The 18,853-nt window shown below is 54.8% G+C and overlaps 2 protein-coding genes across 9 annotated transcripts in view; both read right to left on the bottom strand.

Moving 5' to 3' along the window:
• The window catches only part of PTPRN2 (protein tyrosine phosphatase receptor type N2), a 470,186-nt gene extending 465,745 nt beyond the window's left edge, over positions 1-4,441 (bottom strand). For all 3 annotated transcript variants that reach the window (XM_059711309.1, XM_059711311.1, XM_059711310.1), the window contains exon 1: positions 4,270-4,441. In XM_059711309.1, coding sequence (XP_059567292.1) covers positions 4,270-4,390 — 121 coding nt within the window. In that variant the 5' untranslated portion in view covers positions 4,391-4,441. The remainder of the gene's footprint in view (positions 1-4,269) is intronic.
• Positions 4,442-7,803: 3,362 nt separating this feature from the next.
• NCAPG2 (non-SMC condensin II complex subunit G2) overlaps positions 7,804-18,853 on the bottom strand; it is a 60,401-nt gene continuing 49,351 nt past the window's right edge. For all 6 annotated transcript variants that reach the window (XM_059711303.1, XM_059711308.1, XM_059711306.1 and 3 more), the window contains 4 exons: positions 17,194-17,297; positions 15,985-16,085; positions 14,205-14,304; positions 7,804-8,191 (listed from right to left, as the gene is read on the bottom strand). In XM_059711303.1, the coding sequence (XP_059567286.1) occupies positions 8,140-8,191; positions 14,205-14,304; positions 15,985-16,085; positions 17,194-17,297 (357 nt within the window). In that variant the 3' untranslated portion in view covers positions 7,804-8,139. The remainder of the gene's footprint in view (positions 8,192-14,204; positions 14,305-15,984; positions 16,086-17,193; positions 17,298-18,853) is intronic.

The following is an 18,853-nucleotide window of genomic DNA, read 5'->3' as shown; positions in this document are numbered from 1 at the left end:
AAATACAGATGTAACAAGACAGCAAGAGACAGAGCTTAGAAGAGAATTCAGAAGACAGAACCTACACGGAGCCTGGAGACAGAAGAACTTCACTGGAGAGAACATGGCAAAAGACCCTGGACTGAACCTGACTATAGAACATGGCAAGAGAACCTGATTAGAACCTGGTGAGTGAACCTGGCTGGAGAACCTGGACAGAACCTGGCTGGAGAACCTAGCGAGGGAACATGGCTACAGAACCTGGCTGGAGAACCTGGAGAACCTAGCAAGAGAACATGGACACAGAACCCAGCTGGAGATCCTAAGCAGAACCTCTCTGGAGATCCAGACCAGAACTTGGCTGGAGATCCTGGATAGGCTGCTGATCAACTGAACGCTGTCTCCGTGTCATTCCTTCTTCGCCGACTCCGTCTACAACTTTGGGGACCCCTGGACCCGCTGGGGTTGGACCCCAGCAGTCACCGGCCATAGATCAGAGGGGACAGATAAAGTCGGTCAAACACCCTCCGCCCACCTCCTGCAGGAGGGCCAACACCAGCTGGCATCGCAAAGCCCTGCCGGCTCCCTGTCTGCTCACACTTGCAAGGCAGCTGGGCCTGGAGTTTCACACACCTACACCTCAGGCCAAAGTTCCCTTCTTCGGCGAGGGCTGGAGCCACGCCCTGTCCACACAGACGCAGACAGCAAACACGGAACTTCCTGTGTGAACATAAGTGTTTGCAGGAGTACCACCCCTTCCCGCGTCCTGTGGGGGCTTAAGCAGTGGCTGGGGCGTCGCTTAAGGCCAAAGGGCTCCCCGTTCTGGCCTCCGATCAACCAAGATTAAAAACACACATCCAGCTGGGTGTCCGCCCACCAGGTCAGTGTCGACCTGTGAGGACAGCGGGCAGGCGCCTATGGGCGCCCAGGGTGCCCTCCCGGGAAGTGGAGAGGACAGGTCTCCGCAGCCGCGCCGCGCCCGCCAGCGACCACCAGGATAGGGTGCCTCTGAATGAACACTCCTGCCCACTTCTTAAGCTTTGTGCCTTTCCACACATAAACAATCCGTGAACTAGCAATTTTGCACATATCCAGGCAGCTTAAATACCGGCCACCCACGCTCAAAAGGTGTTTTTTTTTTTTAGTTTGGGCCGCATTTAGTTACAAACACCTTCTCATAGGGAGTTTAAATTCTAAGGCAACGCTCTAAGGCAGTGGTTCTCAACCTTCCTAAAGCTGCGACCCTTTAATACAGTTCTACATGTTGTGGTGACCCCCAATTTCATTGTTACAAATTGAACATAATTGAAGCATAGTGATTAATCACAAAAACAATTTAATTATATATGTGTTTTCCAATGGTCTTAGGCGACCCCTGTGAAAGGGTCGTTCGACCCCCAAAGGGGTCACGACCCACAGGTTGAGAACCGCTGATCTAAAGGCTCATGTTAATAGAAAACCTTTTTTTTAAAATCCTCACCCAGGATGTTTTTCCTTTTTTTTTTTTTTTTTTTTTGGAGAGAGAGAAAGGGAGGGAAGGAGAGAGAAACAATGTGAGAGACATTGATTGGTTGCCTCCTGCACATGCCCAATTGGGGTTGGGGGTCAAACTTGCAACCCAGGTATGTGCCCTTGACTGGAAATCGACACCGAGACCTACTGGTGCTCTAAGCACTGAGCCACATGGGCCAGGGCTGGAAACCCTCCCACACTCAGCCCGGCAGGTTGACAGCTCAGCGGCCCATCTCTCCTACATACCTCTCCCCACGTCTCAGCTCTCAAAAATCCAAACAGAAACGGGTGAATAACCACATTCACAAATTAGGTAATACTGCGTTCAAAACACAACAAAATGAACCCAGAATGCAGAAGTTTTTAGAGACGCCGTGGATGGCGGCCCCAGAGCTCACACGCCCTGGGGCGAGGAGCTGGGGTTCTGCGCCAGCCCAAAGTCCGCTTCACTGGCACTGCCGCCCCCATGCACCCAACAGGCCCACGCTCGGTGAGTGGGAACCCCTGGGGCATGTGCCAGCGAGGGGCCAGCACCCCACGGAGGAACGCAGAGTGCACCCTCCTTGCGGGCGGCACCAGGAGGGTGAGCCGTGAGCAGAGTGAGGCCGACGGCTTTCAGGATAAGAGCTGCGAGACGCTGAGCTCGCTGACCTGGCAGAGAGGAGCCACCTGACACCTGTGTGATCCCCACAGGTCCTCCCACGATGACACGCTGAACAGCCATCTTTGGACATAGGAGAAGGTCGAGAGTCCCACCCAACGCACCTGGTTTTGTGGGTGAGCCCATTGTCTGTGCCTCCCTTTCCTCTAGGTCCCCAAGCAGCATGTGTAGGAAAGGGTTGGCTCTGACCTTTGGCAAAGGAGTGGTCCCTCCCCCCAAAGGAAGAGGGTCTTTCCTGTGAGCGCCCTCGGGCTGGCACCGGCCTCCTGCAATGGACGGGCCTGGAGACAAGGGCTGGCCCTCGGCAGGTTTAGGGAGAAAGTACTGAGCACCAACCAAAGGCCGCCCTGCCAGCAGCCACGGGCAGGGGGAGGGCAGGGACGAGCCCGCTGCGGGTCCTGGGGTCCTGGGGTGGGATGTGGGCCACGAGCCCGCTGTGGGTCCTGGGGTGGGATGTGGGCCACGAGCAAAGTTGAATGGCACCTCCCTGGCCTGTCCCGCCCTGTTCTGCTCGGTGAGCATTACTGTTTGCGTTTGTGAAGGGAGGCTTGTGCACCAGAGAGACATGGGCGCTTGGGTGGTGCCAGGGCCGGAAGCTAAAGGGATTAAAGGGGAAAGGGAGCGGCGGGGATCAGGAAAGGGGCCCGGACTCGGACCCAGACCGCGTGGGCCTCGTGGGCTGGCTGTTCCGCAGGCCTCACCGAGGGAGCCAGGTGTTGATGGCCACGCATGCAGGTCATGAGGGGCCTGGCTGGGCCAAGTCTAAGTGCAGCTCTCATTTGTGCTGTTGTTTGGATAATGAGGGTGTGATGGTGATCAAACAAGATCCAGATGGAGATGGAGAGGGAGGGAGAGGGGGAGGGGGAGGGGGAAGGGGGAGGAGGAAGGGGGAGGAGGAGGGAGAAGGAGAGGGAGAGGGAGAGGGAAAGGGAGAGGGAGAGGGAGGGAGAGGGGGGAGGGGAAAGGGGAGGGGAAGGAGAGGGGGAAGGGGGAGGAGGAGGGGGAAGGAGGAGGGAGAGGGGGAGAGGGAGGGAGGGAGGGGAAGGGGGAGGGGAGGGACGGGAGAGGGCAGCGTGTGCCTCTCCTGGGTGCCAGGGATCCCAGCCCTCCTGGAGCCGGGTCTGGGTTCTGAGTTCAGGCCGCAGCTGCCTGGCGGGCAGGAGGCAGGGAGCTGAGCTGCGCTGTGTGCCCTCCCACCTGCAGGGACTTGGCGGGTCCCCGTCTCCAGGCGCTGGGTCCTGCTAAAGAGGTCTGGGCCCAGCCTTGCCCCTTGGGGCGCCTGGCGAATGGAGGGGACGGACTCAGAGCACCACTGCCGCCCGGACGTCCGCCGCCGCCCCCTCGCCTTCCTCTCCGGCCTCGGATTCGCAGATGCGTGACCCGCAGCTGCCGGAAGGAGAGCAGCCGGGACCGGCCTCCCGCCAGGGCGCCGCCCCCGCTCCGAGGAGGCTCCCGGCTGCGTCAGCGGCGGCCCGAGCTGCGTGCGTGGAGGTGGCGGCCGCTGAACAAACAGCTCACGGGTGACGCGAGCCCGAAAGGAGGGCGCAGGGCCGGCGGCGTGGCGAGGCCCCAGCCGGCAGGGCCGGTGCAGATCCGCGGGGGTGCCCCCTGCCCGCCAGCACCCGGCCTCCCCCGCCCCCAGCTTCCCTCCAGGTGAGCCACGGGCGCCCGGCCAGGGCCCGGGCCCGGGCTGCCCAGTGGCTCCATCAGGACCGAGCGGGGAGCTGCGCCGCGCGCCCCAGTTCCTCCCCGAGCCGCCCGCGCCCTGCAGGCTCCGACCCCGGGAGCGCTCAGCTGATTCGGGCGCCCTGTCCCCCCCCGGGGCTGCCACGAAGGAGGGAGGCCGGCGCGCGGTGACCACGCCAGAAGAGCCGGGTGCCAGGCGGGACCCACACTCCTGCCCCCACCCCCCGCGCACGCGGCACGAACACGCGGGGCGCACCCACGCCACCAGCAAGGGCAGCGCACAGGGCGACCCGGACCGCGGGGGCGACTCGGGCAGGGACGACGACGCTGGGCCGCGCGCGACCCCCTGCCGCCCCGGGAGCCCGTCCCGCCTGCCCGGCGCCCCTCCCCGCCCCTCTGCCTCGGACCCCCGCCCCGCGCCCCCCACTCACCCAGGAGCCCCGCGAGCGGCCGGGCGAGGGGCGCGGGCGCGGCGGGCGGGAGCAGCGGCAGAAGCAGCAGCAGCAGCGGCGGCAGCGCGAGCGGCGGCCCCAGGTTGGCGGCTCGGTCCATGGCGGCCTCTCCCCGCTCCGCGCCGCCGCCGCTTCAGCACCGGACAGCGCCGCCGGCCCCGCCCCCGGCCCGCCCCCGCCGCGCGTCCGCCCGCCAGCTCCGCCCCGGCCCCGCCCCGGCCCCGCCCACCCACGACCCCCGCTGTCCCCGCGCCGCCGCCCCGCCCTCGGCCCCCCACCTGTGGGCGCCCAGCCTCCCGCGCTGTACCTCCCTCGCCCGGGCCCGCGCCCCTCCCTCCACCCCACCCTGCCTCACCCGCGCGCCCTTCCCAGCCCTCTGACCCCAGTGGAAGCCCGGCCCGCCCGCCAGGGTCCGGGTGGGGGTGAAGGGCGTCACTGGCTGCCCTAGATGTGCCTGAAGGCCCGCCGCACCCTGTCCTAGGATGGATGGGGCCCTTCTCTGCCGACTACCGGCTACTGCCGCCACCCAAGTGTGGCCGGTGCCCTGGCCGCCAGAGCTCGTGGTTAGAGCAAAGGCCGGCGCTGGGAAGCGGGGTGCGGGGGGGGGGGCAGATTCCATCCTTGACCCTGGTTGTGGCGCCTGCAGGAGGCAAGCAATCCCTGTGTGTCTCTCGCATCCACGTCTCTCTCTCCTCTCTTCCCTCCCCACTCCCACCCCCTAAAATCCCGTGGGGAAAGTATCCGTGGGTGAGGCCGACAAAAATATGTGCCTGGCAGCCGCCTGGGTCTGATCTCACCTGAAGCAGGTAGTGTCTGGGCTTCCTGGAGCTCAGGCTGTGCATGGTCTGAGCATGGGGGCGAGGAGGGGAGGGGAGTCCTCAGCCTGGGAAGGGGTGGGGGTTAGGGGAGCCTCACCTGGAAGATCATCTGGAAATGGGAGCTGGAGCCAGGAAGCCACTCCTGAGCTCTGAGCTCCTGTCAGGGGTCAGGACTCCCAGTGGGGGTGGGCCCTGCCGGGGCGCTTCCCTCCTCCCTGTGGCCTGGCTCTGTGCTGGCCACTGTCCAGGCTTTGGGAGGGCGCTGAGGACTCGTGCACGCCCCGGAGACTGCGTCCTAAAGACCTGGCACAGCTGCGTGTATTAGCAAACGTGGATGTGTTGTGAGCGAATGTGTGAGGTCTGTGAAGTATGTGTTATGTGCATGTGTATGGAGTGTGTGCTATGTGCATGTGTGTGAGGTGTGTGCTATGTGCATGTGTGTGGAGTATGTGCCATGAGCATGTGTATGAGGGGTGTGCTATGTGCATGTGTGTGAGGATGTAGAGTGTGTTCCTCACCTCCTAACCCCTCCATCATCATCGTCGTTAACCTGTGGCCCTGCCAGGGAGCCCTGTCTTCTCCCTTCCCCACCTGGTGCCCCAATCCCACCTGCTTCAGCATCTGGCAGGGGCCTGAGCTTGCTCCGACCCTGTGGGTCCATCTGCCCAATGTCAGCTTCACTTCTACTCTGCCTGTCCCGTAGCCCCGCACACTTCTTCTTGGTGTCTGGCCCTCATCAGCCGGCCTTCTCACAGCCGTTAACTGGGTTTCTTTCCTGCCCCAACAAGGCTGGCCTGGGCAGGCTTTGGGGTGGGGGTGACAGCGAAGTGTCATGGCTCAGCCCAGTCCATCTATAGTCAGAACTGATTACTGACCCTCAATGTCCCCAGTCCCCCTCATCGCTGATGCTGTGTCCCCAGCAACTACTGCCCTCCCTAAAAGGTCGCCTCCCCCCCCCCCCCCCCCCCGCCCTGCTCCATACCTCTGTCCCGTGTCCAAGAGCCTCCCCGTCTAGGCCTGGCTGGGATGGGGCTGATCCTAGTTTATTCTGTCCAGTTCTAGAGCCAAAAGCCCACGATGCCACAGCCACAGTTAAGGCAGGGTAGGGCCGCACCCCCCTAAGGCTCAGGAGACCTCCATGGCTTCCTACAGTGCCCACCTTCACCTCCGCGCCCCTCACAAGGTCACGTGATGGCATTAGGACATACCCAGACAGCATGAACCCCAACTCAAGATCCTAAACTTCACATTATATTTCTTCTTTGCCCTGGCCCTTGTGCGTCAGTTTCATGACCAGCCAAGCCTCCTGGCACGCACGGAGGTGTCTCCAGATCCCAGGAGCTCCTGAGACAGGAGTTCCTTGGGGCAGTTGGAGCACTCGCCTCCAAACCCGAGGGGTGTTTTCCTTGTGGAAAGAGGGTAATTAGTTTCAGTTACGCACGAGTTTTTAGGATAGTCAGGTTTTCTCTTTTGTGTCTTAAAGGGTGAAATAATCCAATATGTAAAAAAAAATGTAATTCCATTTTTATTGGGCCAACATACTTCATAAACCCTCTAGCTCATTCCTGAAAACGAAGGGCATTTCTGAAAAAGGCTGTTGCAGCAGCTGTGTCACCTCTGCTCCTGACATGTTAGGGCTCTGTCCCTGTGTGCGGCCTCTTGTGGGTGGTCTTACCCAGGAAGGGACGTTTCCTGCCTTACACCTCCCCACTCCCGGCACCAGCCCATCCCTTGGGCACGACCCTGGAGCCTGTCACACACGGTGCACAGCTGCTCCCGTGGCGACACTGTGCATGGGCTCAGAGTGATGAGTTTGCGAAGTCCGTGCCGTTTCCCTTCACACCTGAATGTGGAGGCTCTCTGCTGTCTGAGGCCTCTGGGTTCCCAGGTCTCCTGCCTCCCATGCAAGCGAGTGGCAGGAAGGGGCCTGAGGAGGGTGCATGTCATCAGGCTCCAGGCCTTGCACACAAACCAGCTCTTCCACCCGAGTTCTCCAGGCTCGGCAGGCGCCTCTGCTCAGCTCCAGTCCCCACAGCCTGCCGACCTGCGTTCTTGGGGTCGAGCCTGGCCCAGGTGCCTTACTCAGGTGAGCAGCCTGAGGCCCACGGTGACGAGTACCCAACACGAAATACGGCAGCCATACGAGTGTGTTCACAGCTCCTAAAACAAGCCCCACCTCACTTCTCGGCAGTCCCTGCACCAAGCCTGGCCCTATAGCCCAACCACAGTGCGCAGTCGTGTGCTTCTCAGGGACACCGGGGCCTGCAGACACGGGCACTGCTTTACTCTCCCGCCGGGTCTGAGGACAGAATGCACACATGCCTGAGGGTCTCCCTTCCCACCTGTCACCAGGTGGCCTCCCAGGCCGCAGGTGCTGACTGGCCACGACTTAGGACCCGTAGCCAACAGGGATCTGGGATGAACGTGGTGACTTCCTGGTAACCGGGACGGGCACAGAGGGTTATGGACAATGCAGCCGGGAAGCCAGGCGCCAGTCATCTGTGGGCACGGAACAGCTCGCAGTTAGAAAAGATCAACTAACAGTAGTTCAGCTCAACTGAATGGCTCGTATTTGCAGCCACAGGGCCCACCTCCCCCGCAGGGTGGCGGCTCCAGGACCTGCGTGTGGCCCTCCCCCCGTGCCCGGCCATGGTTCCGCTACAGCACCTTCTGGTAGAAGACAGGCTCTCCAGAATACGTGTTTTCTTTGCTTTATTACAGTTTGCAAGCAATAATATATATATACATATATATACACACACATACATGTATCATTTTTAAAACAACCAGGGGTGCTAGAAAGGTGACTTTTTCTTTGCACCCCGGGTTTCCTGAGCCCTTTACATTAACTATATTATTTTGCAGGCACTAGGCAAACATTTAAGAACTTTGAGCTTCCAACACACACTTCCCCAAATCCCACCTTTCCTATTACATGGGATATACTGAAAACACGAGGGAAATACACACTCATTTCATTTCCTGTCAGTCCCTTTTCTCTATTTTTACGTAACCAAAGATGTTGGCTCGGTTATGAATTCAAAAATGCTCCCAAAGTTCTTGATGATGATTCGTAGAGAAATCTGAAACACAAGGAAAGAAAGAATTAGCTATAAATATAAGTGACCAAACTGTCCAAATGTACATTTTCACAAAGTAAATCTAAAAACCAAATACACTTAAAAAGAAAGTTGAAACAAGCAGTCACTGCCCACTGACCAGTCCATGTACGTCAGAGAAGGAAGAATCACACTGTCTTAGCGGATACGCAGCATGTGGACAAGCATCAGCGAACACAGCGGCCATCACTCCCCACAGCCAGCAGCTCAGGGGTCCCCAAGGATCGCTCCACACAAATGAAACTAGTCAGTCAACCTATTCCGAGAGATGGCTTCCTCTCTGATGGTGCTCGCGTGTGGGAGGCTCTGCCCATGACTCGGTACTCAGCGGACTCCACCACATGCGTGCACATCTCCTCTAGCACCTGCATCCTGAGCTTTCCCTTCTACACAGAAACAAGGACAGGGGGATGCACTACCACATGGCAGCCACTGGCTCAGTCACCTGAAACCTGTAGACAGGCCTCACCGTGCCTCCTCCCCTCCCTGCCTGCCCCACCCAGCCGATGTGGGCTGGACCTCACCTAAGCCCTGCAGGGTCCCGCGTGACTGTCCTGGTCTCTCTAGACCAGTGATAGTGAACCTTTTGAGCTCGGCATGTCAGCATTTTGAAAAACCCTAACTTAATTCTGGTGCCGTGTCACATATAGAAATTTTTTGATCTTTGCAACCATAGTAAAACAAAGACTTATATTTTTGATATTTTATATATTTAAATGCCATTTAACAAAGAAAAATCAACCAAAAAAATGAGTTCGCGTGTCATAGGTTCGCCATCACTGCTCTAGACCCTAAAGAGCTGATCTGGGTGGGGGGTTGAGGGGGCGCTATCTTTTCTGTCACTGGGGCTGGAGGCCCTGGAGAGACCACCACAGTCAATTCCAGGTCTAGAGCCGACTGGGCAGTGCGCACATGCCAGGTGCACCCCTCTCCGAGCCTTAACGACACTCCCGTCCTTCTCGCTGCCCAAATGCCACCAGCGTCCGGCACTCCCCTCAGAGGGTGCACGAGCCAGCTAAGCTCTCAGTTCCCGCCTAGACACAGATATCGATCTTTACCCCAAATGAGGTCTCCTGAGCTAGAGCGCCACCTGCTGCTCCCCGTGGAGATGCCCCGCCACAGGGCCCGCAAACAGCCCTTCTAGTATCAGCGCCAGCACAGGTGTAACTGCACTTTCTAGCAGCTACAGTAAGAGGTCAAAAGAGTCAGGTGAAGTGCATCTTAATGTTTTATTTAGCCCAATACACCCAGAAGACAGCAATCAGCTATCAATATAAAAACACTGCTGACAGCCCTGGCCAGTGCGGGTCAGTGGTTAGAGAGTTTGCCAGAGCATCGAGGGGTCCAGGTTTGATTCCTGGTCAAGGGCTTGTACCTGGATTGCAGGTTCGATCCCTGGCCCTGGTTGCGGCACGTGCAGGAGGCAACCAATTGATGTGTCTCACATATCAAAGTTTCCCTCCCTCCCTCCTTCCCCCGCTTCACTGCTGACAACTACACAATCATGGCCATGCTGTCTCCAGGCCTCGGTGTGCACTCTATGCCATGCCCCGCTCAGCTCAGCTGACTCACGTTCTGAGTCCTCAGTGTCCACAAGGGATGAGTGGCCGGCATAGGGGCCAGCACAAATCTAGAAACATTTTAAAATTCTCTCTTTATCCCTGGAATTCAGGAATTTTTACTAACACTTGGATGTGATTTTTTGTCATCAATCCCATCCAGAATTTAGTGAAACAACAAAATTTTTAAAATTACACATTTTCCTATCGTTTATTAAATCATTGCCTGTCTTGGGTCTATTCTCTTGGTCTGCCTTTGTCCCTGTAACTTTTCATCAGTATCTGTTCTGACATATCCCTCCGACGTGCTCCCTCTGCCCACCTGGAGTCTAAGTCAGCAGTGACGTCTCCTGAGTGCTGCATTGCTATGCTCTGTGGGCTGACTGTTCCTCTCTAACTGTTGGGCCACCCCATGTGTGGTGGTTCTTGTCTGTGTCCTGTGGACACTCAGGTGGAAACAGACGGTGATGTGAGAGGCGCAGGCCATGGAAGCTGCCGCCACGGCAGTGAGCAGGCTCTTGGCCCCCAAAAGAAACACCAGAACACTCCGATGCCCCCTCAGCTCTCCAAGGCCTCCAGCCCCGGTGACAGGAAAGATAGCGCCCCCCACCCAGGTCAGCTCTTTAGGGTCTAGAGCAGTGGCTCTCAACCTTCCTAACGCCGCGACCCTTTAATACAGTTCCTCATGTGGTGGTGACCCCAATTTCATTGTCACAAATTGAACATAATTAAAGCATAGTGATTAATCACAAAAACAATATGTAATTGTATATGTGTTTTCCGATGGTCTTAGGCGACCCCTGTGAAAGGGTCGTTCAACCCCCAAAGGGGTCGCCACCCACAGGTTGAGAACCGCTGGTTTAGAGAGACCAGGACAGTCACGAGGGCCAGTGTTAGCCAGACCCAAGATCCCTGGTGGCCTGGGAGAGAAAAGCACCGTCTCCCACCCCCAGGACCTGAGACAGGGACACAGGACACACCAAGTCACCAACACTCCACTTACTCAAAACACTGTCTCCTTAAGTGAGCCTGGCCTTAAAAGACCAGAGGGAAAAGCATTCTGCCACCTTGGCAGGAGAGCTGATTAACTCCAGGCATCAGCCCCTCACGCTGACCTACGTATAGACTAGCACAGACAGGACTGCGTCACTCCGGGACCGAGACGGAGCCAGCACACACAGACCGCTGGCATCGCACATGCTCCTGTCCTAAGCGAGGCGCCCGGGGCCGGCGGGCCCAAGACAAACAGCAGATAAGGGCAGAGTTTGGGTTCGAACCCAGCTTGTCTGTCTCCTGACTCCTAAGGAGCCTCGGACTGAAAACACTCAGCTCTATTTTACTCACTCTCCTAATGCCTGGGGAAAGGCTCACTGTACTAGGTACACCGAAGAAATAGGGATGTTAAAGAACAAAACGAATGAAATGTGGAATTTTAGAGCTGGAAGGGACAGGGGCAAAGCACAGACAAATTCAGCCCCGGGCCAGGCTTCTCCTGCGGGCCAGGACACTGGACCCGGGTCTTCAACGCCTTTAAGCACAGGCAGAAGCCGAGTGAGTCTTCACAACCTGCCTCCCTGCAAGCCCCTACCAGGGGCTGTGCTCACGTGAGGGAGAACATCCTACAGCCACGGCCACGGCCACGGCCACGGCCACGGGGGTGGGGGGTCCCACTGAGAAAGTAGAAGCTTTAAGACTCAGAGAGGAACAAGGCAGGGAGGTGCCCTCCTGCCACCCTTTTCAGCGTGTGAACCAAAGTCTTGGCTAATGCGGTCAGGCAGGAAAGGGCAAGAGAGGTATACAGACTGGGAGGGGGAAACAAAACTGTCTTCGCTCATTCATGAGCAAGTCAGGATTTTGAAAGTTTTTCTCCAAAGGAGAAAATGGCTACTTTCCCAGGCATGTACAAAACTGATTACCTAGTGCAGAGCTCTGTAAACTTAAGTTGACAATACAGCAGGAAAAACATGGTTTCTGTAGCTGATCTGAGAGTCCACACAATTCCTAGGAGCATCGGCAGGTCACTGCCAGCACCCGTGCCAGCACAGCCCAGCTTAGAACGCCCATGGCTTCAAAGGCAAAGCAAGCCATCAAAAATAATCTACAGCCCTAACCTGTTTGGCTCAGCGGATAGACCGTCAGCCTGCGGACTGAAGGGTCCCAGGTTCGATTCCGGTCAAGGGCATGTACCTTGGTTGCGGGCACATCCCCAGTGGGGGGTGTGCAGGAGGCAGCTGATCCATGTTTCTCTCTCATCGATGTTTCTAACTCTCTATCCCTCTCCTTTCCTCTCTGTAAAAAATAAAATATATTTAAAAAAAATGAACTTTCTTATAAAAAAAAAAACTAGAGGCCCGGTGCACAAAACTTTGTGCACTCGGGGGGAGGGGGGGATCCCTCAGCCCGGCATGTGCCCGGGGCCCCTCGGGAGATAACGACCTGCTGGCTTAGGCCTGCTCCCGGGTGGCAGAGGGCAGGCCCAATCCCTAGGTGCAGCCCCTGGTCGGGCTCAGAGCAGGGCCGATTGGGGAGTTGGGGCGCCGCCCCGTCATGCACAGAGCAGGGCGGATTGGGAGGTTGTGATTCCACCCTCAGTCACGCATAGGGTAGGGCTGATTGGGGGGTTGGGGCACCACCCCATCACACTCAAGGCAGGGTCGATGGGGAGGTTGCGGTGCCATCCCCTGTCACGCACAGAGCAGGGCCAATCAGGGGGTTGGGGCACTGCCCCCTGTCACGCTGATCCTGGTGCCAGGAGGCCTCTCAGCTCCGCTGATCCCGGTGCTGGGAGGCATATTACCCTTTTACTATATAGGATAGAGGCCTGGTGCATGGGTGGGGCTGGCTGGTTTGCCCTGAAGGGTGTCCTGGATCAGGGTGGGGGTCCCCACTGGGGTGCCTGGCCAGCCTGGGTGAGGGGATGATGGCTGTTTGCAGCTGGTCACACCCCCTTCAGGGTGGGGGTCCCCACTGGGGTGCCTGGCCAGCCTGGGTAAGAGGCCAAGGGCTGAAGCTCCCAACTGCTCCTTTTTTCCTTTTCCTTTTTAATTCTGGGCCAGCTTTAGCTTTGGCTCCAGCTCTGAGGCCTCTGCTGCTGAAAGCAGGTATCTGGTTTGTTTGGGTTCTATAATCGAAACAATGTATAACTCCAGCTCTGAGATCCCGGGCTCGCTGAAAGCAGGTTTCTGGGGTTTTGTTTAGCTTCTATATTTGTTACAATGTTTCTTAAACTGCAAGCTCAGAGGCCGGCAAGGCAGGCGGGGAACGTTGTAGTCCTCAGTCACTGAAGCAAGCAAGCCTCATGTTAGTTTCAAGCTGCCTGGCTGCCGGCCGCCATCTTGGCTGGCAGTTAATTTGCATATCACCCTGATTAGCCAATGGGAAGGGTAGCGGTTGTACGCTAATTACCATGTTTCTCTTTTATTAGATAGGACTAGGGGCCCGGTGCACGAAATTCGTGCACTGGGTGTGGGGCGGGGGGGAGTGTCCCTCAGCCCAGCCTGCCCCCTTTCACGTACTGGGAGCCCTCAGGCGTTGACCCCCATCTCCCTCCAATCGCAGGATCGGCCCCTTGCCCAGACCTGACGCCTCTGACCTAGGTGTCCGGCCCGGGCAGCGGGGACCTGCAGTGGCAGCGGGGGGGCGCCGCGATCGCGCGGGCTCCGCCCCTTCCCCTGCAGGATGCCTCTGGCTGAGGCGTCCAGCCCGGGCAGCAGGGACCCACAGCTGCAGCGGCCCCGCGATCGTGGGCTTCACTTTAGGCCCAGGCAAGGGGCCCCTAGCTCCAGGGACTGCCAGCTTCGACCGTGCCCAGCTCCCATCGTTGGCTCCACTCCTACTTCCTGCTATCACTGGCCAGGGCGGCAAAGGCACCTGATTCTCCGATCATGGCTGAGGGGCAGGGCAAAGGCGGCCCCAGGGCCGCCTTTGCCCTGCCCCCCAGCTCTTAGCTCCCCCCTGGGTTTCCGATCACTGTCAGTGGCAGGGGGCTTCTTCCTGCTTTCCCTTTCGCCTCCCTGCATTGTGCCTACATATGCAAATTAACCGCCATCTTGTTGGCAGTTAACTGCCAATCTTAGTTGGCAGTTAATTTGCATATGGCCCTGATTAGCCAATGAAAAGGGTATCGTCGTACGCCAATTACCAGTTTTCTCTTTTATTAGTGTAGATAATAATCTACAAAATAAGTTCATATATACTTTTCTAGAGCAATATTTTGCAAATAAAGGTTTTTGTTTTTGAAGACAGACATAGAAATCAATTAAACATATGTTCCAAGGGTTTTGCCAACAAAATGTTTCTATCTTTACAATCCCGTTTCCTAACCCCCTGGCTGTGGGCAGAGGGACCACGTGATGTAAAAGGCACCTGTGGAACAACCAGCATTTCCAGAGGGCCGCCCGCCGCAGACCGAGCTTTACCTCTCCTTGCTGTCCTCCTCCAAAGTAATCTCCATGAAGGTCTGCAGCTTTCTGTGAACGGCAGCTGCAACATCCTTCACTTTGGAACTTCTATGCTTACCTGTAAGTATGTTAAAGACAAATATGTCTGCCATCAATGCAGGCACCATTTCAACACGACTGAGCACCCACCACCCCCTAGCGCTGGCCCACTTATTGATGTGAGGGTCCCATGCTGGCGAAGCTCCCCGCAGCTCTGAGGCAGAGAGAGCTCCGATGAAGGTGACCCAGGAGTCTGTTCACCAGCGAGTGCGTGCCTATCTGTGCCTCCGTGAGAATGACAACGACCACACCGCAGCGCCACCACTGGCTTGGCAAATACGTTAAGTACCTATGAAGTCCTAGGTGCTCATCAGCAACCCAACTCCATTCTCACACCCTCCACACAGAGCAGGTCCCCTCGACCTGCAGATCTCAACTAGGGACACACCCTTAGGGGAGGCTTTTCTGATGGCTGGCCTCGGGCAAACCAGTTACCGAACATTATCATAAGACTGCAGACTCGGGCTTATGGGGGAGATCGTCCTAGGAGCACTCTCTAGATATAACATGTTATCTAATAATTTTGACATTATTAAAACTGAACAAAAACAGAAAAAGCTAACGGTAATGCACTGCAGGGTGTTACTGTATTGTACGCTGAGGGAAGCACTTTAGGGCAGCTCCAGGCATTTCCCAGTGCTATTGCAATTGGCTGGGACAGTCACAACAGGCAAAGCTAAGGCTTAAGCATTTAGCAGATACATTCAATATTAACACCAAAACATACCATCATTAGCAAAATATATTCAGATTTTTAAACAGCCTATATAATAAATACCTAATATGCTAAGTGCCCGATAGACCGGTCAGCCGTTCAACCAATCAAAGTGTAATATGCTAATGATATGTTAAGGCTGCTCAACCGTTCGCTATGACATGCACTGACCACCAGGGGGCAGTCAACCAGTCGACCAGTTGCTATGATGTGCACTGATCACCAGGTGGCAGACCCTCCGACTGGTACAGTCAATTGGGACTGAGCAAGACGGGCTGGACACGCCCTGGAGCCCTCCCCCGGTCCCTCCCCGGTTGGCCAACCTTCTGCGTCCCTCCCCAGCCCCGATCGTTCACCAGGGGGTCCCTCGGCCTGGCGAGTGTCCTCTCACAATCTGGGACAACTTGGGGATGTCAGAGAGCTGGTTTCAGCCCGATCCCGCAGGCAAGGCCGAGGGACCCCTTGGTGCACAAATTCGTGCACTGGGCCTCTAGTAGGTAATATATGACAACCCAAATAAATTCAATTCTGAGGCACAGGAGCGATACGTACTGGGTTCAGGGGGGAAAGGTGATGGGGACAGGAAGTGCATTAAGAAGCTCAGGCCAGCCCTGATCGGTTTGGCTCAGTGGATAGAGGTTCGGCTTGCAGACTGAAGGGTCCCGGGTTCAATTCCAGTCAAGGACATGTACCTTGGTTGTGGGTACATCCCCAGTGGAGGGTGTGCAGGAGGCAGCTGATCGATGTTTCTAATTCTGTATCCCTCTCCCTTTTATAGTAAAAAATCAATAAAATATTTTTAAAAAAAGAAGCTCAGGCCAGCAGGTTACCCCCAGTGCAGGCTCAGCCAAGTAGAGGGAGCTGGGCAGATAAGTGTCAGAGCAGGGGATCACGGAACACGGGAACTGAGGTCCTAGAAGTTCCAGAACAGTTCTAAGATAGGGCCAGCAACAGCCCAAACAAAGTGATAGAAATTTAACCAACCTTTATTGATAACCAAAATAATATGCATAACAGCCGTGAGACACACAATTCCTTCAATATCGTCAGAATTAACACACACCTTTAACTCATCTAAAAATGACCTGCAAAAAACAAACATCTGAAATTACTTGACAGCATGCACCCTAATACTTGGTAGAAAGACAAATACAGGTAAGATTCATTAACCACCGTAAATTCTAGTTCCCACACTTTCACTCTGGTACGCCAATCCCACAGGTGAGACACTCCACCAGAATGGGTCTTCTGGTGAAGTGAAGGAAGCTACTCTGTATGCCCCAATACACACCACAAAACTTAGTATGTTTCTGAAAGGTAATTCACAGCTGCTAAAAACGATGCTTTTGAAATTTCTCACTGAACTGATCTGCTATTAAAGTTTCACAGGTATCAGGCACCTTCAAAACTATTCTTTCTTTAACCCTTCAGTCTTGTATGTGCCAAGCCTAGGGTATCAGGTGAATGAAGTGGCTGGAGAAATATGCAGGTGTGTGCTGACCAGTGGAAGCCACGTTGATGCCTCACCCAGAGTAACAAGCATTTTATAAAACACATTAACATTCTAAATGTCTCCCTCTAAGTGAATTTTAGTTACGAGAAGCACCAGATTTGGATGAATATATTTTACAAAAAGTTAGAGAAATTCTACTTTATATATACTTATACAGCCCCAGAATGGGTCTGTAAGTATAATGTAGGTATTTTATGTAATATTTACAATGTATTAGTATACTATACAAGTGTACAGTATAATGTGTTTCAGTGTAGTCTATATATATAAAAGCCTAAGCACCGTTACCACTGGTTGACCGAATGACCGGTAGACCAGTCGCTATGACATGCACTGACACCAGGGGCAGATGCTCAATGCAGGAGCTGCCACCTGGTAGTCAGTGCGCTCCCACAGCCAACCTCCTGCGGTCCCTCCCCCTGGCCGGCTGGCCCCAATCAGCCTGGATCGCTGGCCATGCCAAGGAACCCCACCCGTGCACAAATTCGTGCACTGGGCCTCTAGTGTAAATATAATGTATAATCTAATGTAAATATCTTGAATCACTGATAAAATGGGAGAAAAATCTATGTTTCTGTCAAAGAAAGAGGGCAGTTCTGAGAAATTCTGAGAGTGAAAGGAACAGCACAGCCAGCTGAGCCACAGCCGCGGGAAGAGTATCAGACAGTGAAAATGATTACCTGACCACATTTGGAGATTTTATGATTATTCCTATTAAACACCTTGAAAATGGGGGCAGGTCTGAAAGATACTCTGGAGGGGAAAGCTCTTCTACATCAGAAACCTAAAAAAAAAAAGTTTGGAGTCAGTAATTTATCAGTTGAGACTGAGACATAACTTATTTTACACAGCTTTGGGTTATCTTCAACTTGAGAAAGGCTTTCCAGAAACTCTAAATTTCTACAAGAACCTTGATTAATCTATTTTAATATACATGGTGTCTTTAGTTAGAGCAAAGAAAAAGATAATGGCACTCAACAAACCTTTTGTCAATTGTCTCTAATTTACCTTCTGTAAATGTTTTATGCTGGGAAAATTTAACACGTTCTTATTAGTACAGATCTGGTTTTCTCCATTTCAAAATTATTAACATTTTGGGCTAGTGAATTCCTTGCTATGGGTGCCCTGTGCCCCACAGGCCCTGAGAAGCACCTCTGGCCTCCACCCGGCAGCTCTCCCTGGCTGTGAAAATAAAAATGTGCCGACGTGGCCCATGTCCTCGGGAGGAGCAGTGAGGACCTCGGGTCTGGACCTCTGGCCTCCAGCACCTTTCATTTAAAGTCACCCATTCCTGGTGGTGAGCTCTCTGTGCACATGGCCCTGGGGAAGTCTCGATCCAGGCCCTTGCAGGTGACGTGTGCACACGCCCACCTGCCCCATGTCAATCACCATTATCTTACCCTATTTCGAGGCTGCCTTAGGGAATTTCACTCCGGCACAACCAGACAGCACTCCTGACAAGCCTCCCAGGGTTCCTCTACAGACACTCTTACATATGAAATAGCACTGTTTCTCATGAAAATGCATTACATCTTAAATGCTGTAAATGCATTTCGCATACAATGACACAAATGACTGGTTAACATAAACACGTGTCTGGAGATTTGAGCACACCCAGATCTACAAGGATGACCAGCCTGGTCGGAGGACACTGTAGTGCAGGGGCAGCAAAATGCAGAGCAACTGCAAAATATTACACACAAGTGATAATGTAAACTTAACAGAGGAGACAGAACCGTACAAATAGCAGGAAAGGAGGAAAAAAAGGGGGACTAATAAACATCAAAATGGTCAACGTACACCCAAGCATATATGTAACTCCATTAAAGTCAATGAATTAAGCAACCCAACTTAAAGGCAGAGATTATAAGACTGGATGGGAAAAAAGACCCCCTGTGGTGTCTGTGGTGTGGAATGAGAAACACAGGGCCCAGACTGTGATGCTCTGCAGAGACCGACAAATCCCTCAAGATGAGCCTCAGGGTGCATGCACAGTGTGACCCGGACACACGGAGGGGGAGTCCACAGCGCTGACCTTCCCTGAGGACAGGCAGGTGGACAAAATCAGCGGGGGCACAGGGCAGAGGTCCGTAAACGCCTTCTCTAAAGTAGTAAATATTTTCAGCATTTTGTGGGCAAAACCACCTTCACACCTACTCACCTCTGTTCTTGTAGCACAAAGCAGTCACAGAAAATAGGTCAAGAATGGGGTGGTTGTTCTCCAAAATAACTTTATTTACAAAAGCAGAGGGTGGGCCAAACCTGGTCAGTCACTGATTTCTTTATCTATCACTGTTAGCTACTCAGCACTGGAGGAAATAAGTTGTAGTTCTTAGTCTA

The sequence above is a fragment of the Myotis daubentonii genome, chromosome 10, assembly GCF_963259705.1.
Source record: "Myotis daubentonii chromosome 10, mMyoDau2.1, whole genome shotgun sequence".
Classification (NCBI taxonomy): domain Eukaryota; kingdom Metazoa; phylum Chordata; class Mammalia; order Chiroptera; family Vespertilionidae; genus Myotis; species Myotis daubentonii.
The sequence above is the reverse complement of the archived record's forward strand: the minus strand, read 5'-3'. Positions and strand labels throughout refer to the sequence as shown.